This window comes from Monodelphis domestica, chromosome 1 (genome assembly GCF_027887165.1).
Source record: "Monodelphis domestica isolate mMonDom1 chromosome 1, mMonDom1.pri, whole genome shotgun sequence".
In the NCBI taxonomy this organism is placed as follows: Eukaryota; Metazoa; Chordata; class Mammalia; order Didelphimorphia; family Didelphidae; genus Monodelphis; species Monodelphis domestica.
In genome coordinates, this window is record NC_077227.1 from 254,267,258 (window position 1) to 254,279,709 (window position 12,452).

Genomic DNA, 12,452 nt, shown 5'->3' on the forward strand with positions numbered 1-12,452 from the left:
AATCAGCCTTAGAAACAGCCAATGTAATATTAAAAAAAAAAAAGATGCCATGAAAAGAAAGTTTTTAGAAAGTAGTAAGATATCCCAAATACAGTGATAATTTATTATTAAAAACTACAGTTTTGTACTTATACTAAAATTAAAAGCCATAATGATCCAAGAAATATAAAAACAATTTTAGAAAAGAAGAAGAAAACCTGGATAACTCAAAGAGTTTCAATAATGTGAAAGAGAAGAAAAAATTAACAAAGAAATCTGTTTCCTAAGTACAAAATTCAGACAAATCCACATGAAGACAGGTAAGTATGTAAATAATGTATTAAAGAAAGGGAAGGGAGGTCAAACTGTGAACTCCCTTTGATAGAATTCTGAAGACTAGAGAATATAAGATTTTAGTGTAAAATCAAGATGCTGGGATTAAAACCAATCAATAAAATCAACAGACAGTCAAGTGCAAAACAGCTTTTCCTGTTCCTGACACATACTACCTTGAAATTTCCAGTGATTTATGCCTATGCAGTCAAAACATCATTTAGGAAAAGCAAAGTCCTAGCAGAGGTCACAAATCCTGTGAAAAAGTTTAGGCTGAGACAGAAAAAAGGCTGATGGAACCTATCAAATTGAATTCTTTAAATGGGAATTCCATCAACTGCAAAGGCTGCTGGCTCCTCCTATTTGGAATAAAATGGTTAAGACAGACTACACTGACATGTTACCCAAAATTCCTTACAAGTAAGTTTTTTATTAAATTTAATATGAAAAAGCTAATAGGAACCAATATTATTTTTTATTTTTTGATGCTTCCTTTGTAAAGAATCTGATGGTTTATATGTTCAACATGTTACATATTTGAATTATCCAAGTGTTTTTGGTAGTTTAAAAAGCAGATATTCCTAAACAATTCATACTATGTAAAAATTTTGACATAAAGAGTAACAAACCAAATTCGAAGTTTCCTGTATTACAGGCACAAAGCTTCTGATTACCTACAAAAACATGCTCATATATGTACAATGCTTAAGATGGATGATTTATGAATATCAACTCTCATTACTAAGAGTATTTAAGAAACTTGAGGATATCTAAGCTATCAGTTAACATCAGACTACAAAATCAAAACTGCAAAAGCAAATTTGTTATGAAAGGCTTGCACAAGACCACAAGTTTGCACTTTGGAAAAGGTTAGGTGGGAAAACCTTTGGTTTGTATAGGGGATGGCCTCACCATTCTGACATGTTCTCATCAGAGCCCTGTTTTTGTTCATCAGCTTCACACTCCATCCTCTCCTTCCTGACCGATTTGCTAAGGAAAGTCCTATTTTCTGCAGACTCACACAGCCCATGGCCTGATGAAGTCCAGGGAGCATTCTCCTTCCAACGTGACAGCCTCTGCTTCTTGGCAGATTTGAACCTGCAGCCTCTCTCATAGCTCCAATCTGACACCTTGAGTTTTTGCTGAAGGCTAGCAGCTACTTCTGAAGTCACTCGTTTCACCTTCCTCCTCCGCCTCAGTGGTCTACAGGGTGCATTCTCAGTAAAGGAGTCTGATTCATGCCAAGAGTGCTGCTTATTCTTTAAGGTGGAATTAAGAGCTGGATGTCGCTTGGCCACCATTGTGTCATCAGAGTCACTGACGTTGGTGACTGCAGCCACTTCCCGACAGTCCTTCAAAGCCTCATCCAAGCTAGACTCCGAGGCCTCACTATAGCAACAGGTGTGTTCTGCTAAGTGAGTGAAGTCAGAACGCCGCTTTCGACCCCTCCGTTTTCGAAGCTGTCGTCTCTGCTGTCGAGGGCTCAGAGCCATTTCCTCCCATAGTTCATCTAGTTTATTCTGTTCTGATGTCTGCTCCAAGGCCGAGGCCAAATCGTGTACCAGCTCATCCATGAAGTCTGACAAAAATCAGAATTCAAAAACAGAATTAAGGGAAGCAAATACTGTTATACAGACTATATTGCCATGCTATATATACACACATATATATACCACCTATATACCAATAACAACTTCTATCACTGAATATATTCTTTTCTAGAGCTGCAAAACCATAAAGATAGCCACTTTTCATGAGAAAGCACTCCAATTCTTTTCCTACAATCTTTGCTCTCCTCTCCCCCCCCAAAAATACTAAAAATAGGCGATTGGCACATGTTCTATGCCAAAAGATTGCATGTTTTTATAAATAAGAGTCATGAAGTTTCACATAAAATAGGAGGAAGCATGATGGAAAGAACACTGGAAGAGAGGACTTGCTGGGGCTTTTATAAAATAGGATCTTTTGTGAGAATGACAATTGAAAAGAATTATTTAGCAACTCATACAAGAGAAAATTGTTATTATCAGCACTTAAAAACATAATTCAATGCAAAAAAAAAACCTACTTAATGCCAGCTCTTTAAGAATACTTAAAGGAATTGAATTACCAACATTTAATTTTCACCTTCATGACACTGGCATCCTTGACAATTGCAAATCTTATTGCTAAAAAAAAAGACCTATATACCAACAAAGAAAACCAGGCTAAATCTAAAACTGAAATGACATTTTTTGTATGGGATTGAATGTTTGGTTTAAGATTCCTGGCTAATTGCTTTTCAGTACTTTCTTTTTATTAACACTGACTCAAAAACAACGAGACAACTTTGAGACTTCACAGCAGATTAAAGCAGGAATTGTACTTTAGGACAACTTTACATTCAAAACTTTTATGATGAGAGCAGGAGGTAGTGCAGGAGGTAGTATCTGTTTTAAAAAATGTTAACAGCTTAAAACAACTTTCAACAAAACCACAATACCACTTTCTCCAGGGTTCAGAAAGGTGGATGGATATGTGTACTAAGTCCCAATCCCTTTCCAACCCAAATCCCTGGTAAGGGAAGCTCAGAACCAGGAAAGAGGGATATTATTTAGTGTTTTCTTATTCCTTATTAAGCACATTTTAAGCATAAGTTTTAAAAAAATCTTAATGTTTACCACCAAATTCAAAAGTAGTAGTTACTAGTCAGTATCTGGCTCAAAATTCAAATGTATCTGTGATCACATCAATTTGGACATTCTCTCCAAGTCATCTTTGCCTGTTCAGTGTGTTCAATTCTTGTTTATGTTCTCCTATAAGATATCAAGAAGGCCACCCTATATGCAGGGGAGCCTTCCCTGACACTCCTGCTATCTCCCCGCTATCCCTCTTACACTTATCACCCTAACCAGCCCACCTTTTTTTAATCCACTTATACACTTCAAACTCTTAGATTCACTGAAATCCAAGGCAGGCACACACATAAGACCAAGGAAAGTGGTCCGAATTCCTAAGGAAAGCGGTCCGAATTCCTGACAGAGTAAAGGGCTGAACTCTTTGACAGATGGAGAGAGGTGGGAGATGCTGGAGAAAATGGAAGAATGCTCTTTCCCAAAAAGAGGTTTGGGGTTCGATATCAAGATACCAATCATGGGTTTAATAGTGGATGAAGAGCTCCTTTCGGCAGAGGTTACTAGTATCAAGTCAGGCAAGGCCATGGGCAACGAGATACACCACACACCCTCCTCCAGAGTGCAGAGGGGTGATGAGTCTGTGTGTGGACGAAGTCCCAACCCCTTTCTATCCTATATTTTGGACTAAGGGAGGCCTTGTGTTCCAGAACCTGGGGAAACCAATAAGGGGTGGTGGAGAGGAGGGAGAAAAGGAGAAGAGGAAGGTGAAAGAGGAAGGAGGAAAGGGAGAGGAGAAGGAGGGGGAGGAGGAAGTGAAAGGAAATATAGGAAGAGGAGCAAAGAGGCATTGCCTAGGAAACAGGGCCAGGCCCTCCTCGCGCTGTCTGAGACGTCCAGGGGAGAAGGCCCCCGGCCCCTGCTAGCCAAGGCCCAACACACCAGCAACTCACCCCGATTCCCCACCACCCCTCCCAGGGTCCCGCCCACTGCCGCCGCACACCTTAGGGGAAGCCCCTCAAGACTTCAGCCCTGATCACCCAAGGGGTCCAATTTCCGAGTCCGAGAGGGAGATGTCATGGACCCAAAGGACGCCGCCAAGACCCCAGTCTCCCGCCCATGATCTCACTCACCGGCTGCCGCAGCCCGCTTCAACGGCCACCGCAGTTTGGGCCCCGTCTCTCCGCGGGGGTTTCCCTCTGTGACCTCATTTCCGGTCCTGGTCGGTGGAGGGGAGGAGCAGGAAGAGGAGACGTGGGAGGAGCTGACAACACCAAGCACGAGAAGTCCCAGCCCCTCCCTTCCCCCATGCCTCAGCGCTTTCTGAAGAACGGCGGGCACTAACCCAGGCAAATTAGGATCTCGGAGAGGGGAAAGGTGATGAGAAAGCCACCTGCGCTCCGCCCTGGGGGCGGGGTGATCGCTGAGTGCTAGGGCACACCTCCTTGAGTTTCCTAGCTCCCAGTGCGTGTGGATGCCCCAACCGCGCAGGCGCGCCCCCTCAATTCTGGGAGGCAATAGGAAGTTCCCAGCTTGTTAGAATGTTTGATCCTTGCTCCCTATTTTTTTTTATTTTAAAGAAAGCACATCTGACGGGACAAGGACAACCTGGAGCTTAATTGACTTACCCCAGCAACATGCAGCCAGTACATATCCTGAGACTAATTTAATACCTCTGTGACTAAGCAACCAAGTAAGTCACTGCCTCAGTTTCCTTCTGAGGAGCCTTTTAGTGGGCTCTGTGGCCTCCAGGAAATTATCGAGTGAAAATGTTTTAAGTAAGTGAAGACATGTAAAGCACTTTGCAAACCTTAAAGTGATATTATAAATGCTATCAGTTGGTCTACTTAAAGAATCCTAGAGAATCAACTAAAAAGCTATTGGAAATAATCAACAACTTTAGCAAAGATAAATCATCAGCATTTCTATATACCTCCAACTCATCCCAGCAGCAAGAGTTAGAGAAATTCCCTTTAAAATCACCATACACAGTATAAAATACTTGGGAATCTATCTGCCCAGACAAACGCAGTATCTATATGAACACAACTACAAAACACTTTCTACACAATTAAAACTAGATTCTAAATAATTGGGGAAACACTAATTGCTCATGGGTAGGATGAGCTACCATAATAAAAATGACAATCCTGCCAAAACTAATTTACTTATTTGGTGCCATACCCATTGAACTACCAAAAAACTTTTTTACAGAATTAGAAAAAAAAATGATAACAAAATTAATTTGGAAGAAAAAAAGATCTAGAATATGAAGGGAAATAATGAAAAAAAAATGCAGTACCAGTAAGGTAGTCTATGATAAACCCAAAGATCCCAGCTTTTGGGACAAAAATCCACTATTTGACAAAAACTGCTGGGAAAATTGGAAAACAGTATGGGAGAGATTAGGTTTAGATCAACGTCTTACACACTATACCAAGATAAACTCGGAATGAATGAATGACTTGAACATAAAGAAGGAAGCAAGTAAATTAGGAGAACATAGAATAGTATACTTTTGTCAGATCTTTGGGAAAGGAAAGATTTTAAGGCCAAGCAAGAGTTAGAAAAAATTACAAAGTGCAAAATAAATAATTTTTATTACATCAAATTAATAAGTTTTTGTACAAACAAAACCAATGCAATCAAAATTAGAAGGGAAGCAACAATTTGGGAAACACTCTTTATAACAAAACCTCTGACAAAGGTCTAATCATTCAGATTTATAAGGAACTAAATCAGTTGTACAAAAAATCAAGCCATTCCCCAGTTGATAAATGGGCAAGGGACATGAAGGCAAATTTCAGATAAGTCAAAATTAATAAGCACATGAAGAAATGTCCTAAATCTCTTATAATCAGAGAAATGCAAACCAAAACAACTCTGACATACCACCTCACATTTAGCAGATTGGCTAACATGACAGCAAAGGAAAATATTGAAGGTTGGAGGGGATGTGGCAAAATTAGGACATTAATGCATTGCTGGTGGAGTTATGAACTGATCCAACCATTCTGGAAAGCAATTTGGAACTATGCCTAAAGGGCACTAAAAGACTGTCTGCCCTTTGACTCAGCCATAGCACTGCTGGGTTTGTACCCCAAAGAGATAATAAGGAAAAAGACATGTAATATATTCATAGCTGTGCTCTTTGTGGTGGCAAAAAAATGGAAAATGAGGGGATACCCTCCAATTGGGGAATAGCTGAACAAATTGTGGTATATGCTGGTGATGGAATACTATTGTGCTGAAAGGAATAATAAACTGGAGGAATTCCATGTGAACTGGAACAACCTCCAGGAATTGATGCAGAGTGAAAGGATCAGAACCAGGAGAACATACACAGAGACTGATACACCGTGGTAAAATCAAATGTAATGGATTTCTCTACTAGCAGCAATGCAATGATACAGAACTATTCGGAGGGACATATAAGAAAGAACACTATCCACATCCAGAGGAAGATCTCGGAGAAAAGAAACACAGAAGAAAAACAACTGCTTGATTACATGGGTCAATGGGGATATGACTGGGAAAGTAGACTCTAAAAGATCACCCTATTGCAAATATTAATAATAAGGAAAAGGAAATGGTACATGTTAAACCCAGTGGAATTGCGCATCAGATGTGGGAGGGGTGAAGGGGAGGGGAAGGAAGGAACATGAGTCTTGTAATCATGGAAAATTATTCTAAATCATCTAATTAAATAAAATTTTAAAAATAAATAAAAAATAAATGCTATCAGCAGCAATTATTATAACAGCCTGGGATCTGAGGCCATCTATACCCCCCCCCCCCGGGAAAGAGGAAGAGGAGGAAATATATATAATTGGAAAAGATTGTAAGACAGATTACAGATATCTCATTTTCTCATAGGTGTGATTATTCCTATTTTGCAGATGAAAAAATTGAGACTGAGCGATTAAGTTCAATTCAGTAAATGTTTATGAAGTGTCTGCAGTGTGCCAGAAATATGCTAAGTACTGGGGAGGCAAAAGACAATCCCTGCCATTCTAGGTTATTTCTTAGGAATACTAGACTCAGAAATGGAAGGTCCCTTCAAAGACAATATTTGTTTGGGGTTTTTTTTTTAATCTTTATCATCTAATGGACACTTCAAAGCATATATATATATATATATATATATATATATATATATATATATATATATATATATATATATACAACACACACACACACACACACACACACACACACACACATATATATATATATATACTCTATGACCCTGAGCAAGTCATTTAACCTCTTAGTGCCCCTAAGCAACTCTCTGAAGATCCTAAATTGAAGAGCAGGAGTAGATCTGCATTAGTAAAGTTTCTTCACATCAATGAATCAAACTCCTAAAATCACTACATTATAGCAGGAAGGGACCTCAATGACCATCTAGTTCAAAGTCCTCATTTTACCGACTAGAAAACCTAGAACCTCAAAATGTAAGATATTTTGCCCAAGGTCATTCAAGATAGTGTCAGAGGTAGGATTTAAACTCAAGTCCTCTGAAGAAAAAGTCCTCTCCAGACCCAAGGATAGAAGTACAGTACTGTATTAGAATTAGGGAATTAGGAAGTCTTAAGTTCTGGTCCCCAAGCATTGCTACTAATTTACAACAGTCACTTCACATCTGTGCCTCATTTTCCTCATTTGTAAAGTGAGAAATCGAACTAGATAATCTCCAGGGCTCATCCAAGAACTAAAATTGTGTTTAAGTTCTAACATTCTAGGTTATTTCTTAGGAATCCTAGACTCAGAAATGGAAGGTCCCTTCAAAGGTAATATTTGTTTTGAGTTTGTTTTGTTTTTTTTTAACCTTTACCTTCTGTCTTAAAATCCATACTAAGTTTAGTTTCCAAAGCAGAAGAGCACAAGACAATTGGAGTTAAATGACTTGGCTAGAGTCACAATAGCAGGAATCTGAGGCCAAATTTGACCCCAGGATATCTCCAGACCTGGCTTTCTATCCACTGAATCACCTAGGGGCCCCTCAAAGCCTTTATTTGAATAGGAATCCTTTGAATGACATTTTCAACAAGTCATCTAGCCTTTTCTTAAAGACTCCAGTAATAACTCACTTCCAAAGAGAAAATACTTCCCTCTTTAGAAATTCCCAGACATTATTTAAGGTTTTCCTTATGTGGAGTTAAAGTATACCTCTCTCTGTTATGTTCATCCTTTCAGGACATCTACTTCCATCCTCTAGGACAAGTCAAAAAAGTTTAATCCTTTCCCCCCATTTCAACACTTCAAATACTTAAACATAGCTATCATGCTATTATAGCCTTAAAATTTTCTCCTCTCCACATCCTTATATAACATAATGTATTGTCCTCTCCCCATCTTGGTACACATCATAAAGGTTTTACAATGGTGTTATTCTACAGGTGAAATAGTAATTTTGCACTTTTCCAGATCATGAATCTAATCTAGTGTAAATTTTTTTAAACAATGCCTACCCCCCTTTCTAATTTGATCATTTTTTTCAAAAAAGATGATCATGATAATAGTATAGTCATTTACATACAAAAACCATGTCATAGATCCTTTATATTAGAAAGCTATCAGCTAGAATCATTTTGGGGTGGGGGTAGGGGGTGGGAGGGTGGAATAGATTTGGCTTGATCTAGTCACACAATGAGCCGGAGAAGGAAATGGCAAACCACTCCAGTATCTTTGCCAAGAAAATCCCAAATAGGGTCACAAAAAGACAGGCATGAATGAAATGACTGAATAATAACAACTCCATACTAATTTGCTTAGTGTGCCCCTTATGACTAAATGAGAAAATGAAATCTATAGTCATGCATCACAGAATTAGAGAATTATAAGGACAGTCATCTAATCCAACCCATACCACGAGAGAATCCCCTATGTCCTAAAAATGGTTATCTACCCTCTGCTTTTAGATTTCTAATGATGAGAACCAACTACCTTTTGGGTAAGCCACTCAGTTTTTGAATGGTCCTGATCCTTAGTAAGTTTTTCCTAAATAAAAAGTCTAAGTTTGCCTCTTTGCAACTTCTACCATTTTTTCCTCTGGTTCTGCTCTCTAAAACAAGGCAAAACAAGACTAATCCCTCTCCCTTGCAACATTCCTTCAAATACTTGAAGACAGCTAATGGACTTACACCCCACCACTGAATTTTCTCTTCTCCAGTAAATTCTAACCAGCCCTTGAATGGCATAGATTTAAGATCCATCACTATTTTCATTACCTTCTTCTGGACACTCTGGTTTATCAACAAACTTCCTAAACCTGGACACCTAGAACTCAAAGAATACCTTTGATGTGAACTAACCAGGGTAAACTTCAGAGGAACTATCACCTTTTATTTTTTTCTTTTTAAAACCCTTACCTTCTGTCTTAAAACATTTTAAGACAGAAGGTAAAGGTTTTTTAAAAAATACTAGGTATTGATTCTAAGATTCTCTAAATGATAAAGGTTAGGCAACTGAGATTAAGTGACTTGCCCATGGTTTCATAGCTAGGAAGTGTCTGTGGCACAATTTGAACCCAGGATCTCTTATCTCCAGCTCTGACTTTTATTCACTGAACCACTAGCTACCAGAAACTATCACTAACTTGTTCCTGAAACTCTGCCTTTCTTTACTGCAGCCCCAAGATAGCATTTACTTTTTTGGCTTCCACATCATATTGACAATTCAGAGTAAAGCTAATAGTTGAGTCCAGAAGGAGATTAAATTCATATATGCCTTTGGTTTAGTTATCCATGCTCTAAACAATAACAAACAAACTTCTTATTCTTTAGTAGTTTCAATCATCAATAAGCATTTTTAAGTTCAGTAATATTATTCCCTATAACATGTGAAAACAATTTTAACATTCATTTTCTAACATTTTGAGTTCTAAATTCTCTTTCCCTTTCCCTTCCTCTCCTCCTCCTTCTCTGAAATGCTAAGTAATTTGATATAGATTATACATTCAATAAGCATTTATTAAGCATTTACTATATAACAAGCATTGCGTTAGAGTCCTCGGGATAGAAAGACAAAAATGAAACAAGTCCCTGCCCTCAAGATATTAGTGTATAGTCTGTCAGAAAAAACAACACCTCCACATAAAAGTTAATTTAAACCTTTTTTTTCATCTAGGACTCTATTTCATCTGTTCTCAAATCTTCCAGTGAAGGAACTCCCTCTGCCCAAAGGAAACCAGCAATTGTACTACATGTAGTCTTGGAGAGTTGTTTGGAATACTAATAAGTGACTTACCAAAGGTCACAAAGCCCTTGTGTAATGGAAACAGGATTTGAAACTATGGCTTCTTCGTGACAAGTCCAGCTTTCTCTCCTCTTCATTATGCCATCTTTCATCTAGAACATGTATTAAAAAGTAAAATTAGCAGAAATGATATATTAGAAGATGCAGAGTATCAAGAAAGATATTTTAAATAGAAAGAACCCTTAAAGAAAGCTGGGGAATCTCAGAGGCAAAGGTGAGGAGGGAGTGAATCCCAAGATTTGGGAAAGCATTTTATGTCGATTAATAGAGAAAGGAGATAGAATGGCATTTACAAAGAACAAGGTAGCAGTGTGTATAGCAGGGGTTTGAGCAGGTCTGAACAATTGATTTCCCCCATCCCACTTGTTGAAATTACAAGCTGTAATGGGATGATAACTAAGACAGTGAGGTATTAAGGTTTTGCCCCTCTCAGATTTTAAGTGGTTACATTCATATCATATAAAGGACATGAAGCTTTGAGACTACTTACTTTGAGTGACCTTTTTGCAGATCCTAAAAGGTATAAACCGGGGGTGGCCCTTTTCACCTTACCTAACCTTTTTCTAGGAAATATGAAGAAATTCCTCACTGAATGTGATAGAATTACAAGGCAGTTATAGCCATTGATCTAACCTTGTAAAGTTTTAGTCACATCCATGGTGGCATTAAAAAATACTATCAATCTCTGAGAATGGAGTCATTTGATGGAAGTCAAGAAGAGAAACTTCTATGGAGGAAGAAACTAAATCTTGAGAATTGTTCTTTATATTTTCCTTTATAGCTCTTGCAAAATATTTTTGAGTTGGGGGCAGCTCAATGGATAAAGTCAAGTCTAGAGATAGACCATATATGAAGAGCTTTTAATTGCCAGCCACTACGTTTCATCTTGAAGATAGCTGGGAGATCCTAGAGCTTCTTAATCAGGAGGCTGACATGGCGAGATGTGTTTTGGCAATATCAACTTTGTAACTATATGGAGGATGGGACCATAGAGGAGGCAGAAAATAGAGGTAAAGACAATTAGGAAGATATTGGAATAGTCCAGAAAAGATATGATGAGGTCCAAAATACTATGTTTGTGAGAAATGGAAAATGTAAGAGAAGGGAACAAATGTGAGATATATCATAGAAATATAATCAATAATACTTGGAAAATCATTGGAATAAGGAAAAAGGAAAAGTTCAAGAATTACTCCAAGTTGTAAACATGGGTAACTATCAGAATGATGACACCTTTGACAGAAATAACAGAAATAGAAAAAATTAAACCTATGTGGCATGATTAGATCTATACTTTAGAAAGATCACCTTGTTGTACCCCAAAGAGATAATAAGGAAAAAGGCTTGTACAAGAATATTCATAGCTGCGCTCTTTGTGGTGGCCAAAAATTGGAAAACGAGGGGATGCCCTTCAATTGGAGAATGGCTGAACATATGTTGGTGATGGAATACTATTGTGCTAAAAGGAATAATAAAGTGGAGGAATTCCATGGAGACTGGAACAACCTCCAGGAAGTGATGCAGAGCGAAAGGAGCAGAACCAGGAAAACATTGTACACAGAGACTGATACACTGTGGTACAATCAAAAGTAATGGACTTCTCCATTAGTGTCAATGCAATGTCCCTGAACAATCTGCAGGGATCTAGGAGAAAAAACACTATCCACAAGCAGAGGACAAACTGTGGGAGTAAAAACACTGAGGAAAAGCAATTGCATGACTACAGGGGTTGAGGGGACATGACTGAGGCGAGACTCTAAATGAACACTCTAATGCAAATACCAACAACATGGAAATGGATTCAAATCAAGAACACATGTGATACCCAGTGAAATCGCGCGTCGACTATGGGGGGGGGGGAGGAAAAGAAAATGATCTTTGTCTCCGATGAATAATATTCGGAAATGACCAAATAAAATAATTTTTAAAAATTAAAAAAAAAAGAAAGATCACCTTGGTAACTGAAAGACTGGAGTGGGGAGAGACTTAAGGTAGGAAGACCAAACAGGTTATTGCTATAGTCTAGGCATGAAGTGATGAGGGCTTCTACCAGGGTAGTAGTAGTGTCAGGAGATAAGAGGGTATAATGTTGTAAAGGTAGAATTGATAGAACTTGGCACCAGTTTAGATATGGGAAAAGAGGGAAGAAAATGTACGAGTGTGATGTTAAGTTAACTGATAGATGGTCCTACAGGTGTCTCATTTCATTCCAAGCCTGAATCAAACCAGACCTCTAACATTTTGGCATTAATCAACATATTTGTACTG

General features: G+C 38.3%; 1 protein-coding gene across 11 annotated transcripts in view; it reads right to left on the minus strand.

Annotated features, from left to right (window-relative positions):
- Positions 1-12,452, minus strand: part of GPATCH2L (G-patch domain containing 2 like) — an 89,326-nt gene that overhangs the window by 58,697 nt on the left and 18,177 nt on the right. For 6 of the 11 annotated variants that reach the window (XM_056810639.1, XM_007472772.3, XM_016427732.2 and 3 more), the window contains exons 1-2: positions 4,058-4,404; positions 1,225-1,891 (exon numbers count right to left, since the gene is read on the minus strand). In XM_056810639.1, the coding sequence (XP_056666617.1) occupies positions 1,225-1,886 (662 nt within the window). In that variant the 5' untranslated portion in view covers positions 1,887-1,891; positions 4,058-4,404. Of the gene's footprint in view, positions 1-1,224; positions 1,892-3,927; positions 4,405-10,175; positions 10,277-12,452 lie in introns of those variants that run through there. The other 5 variants (XM_056810634.1, XM_056810633.1, XM_056810635.1 and 2 more) reach the window with 4 other exon arrangements.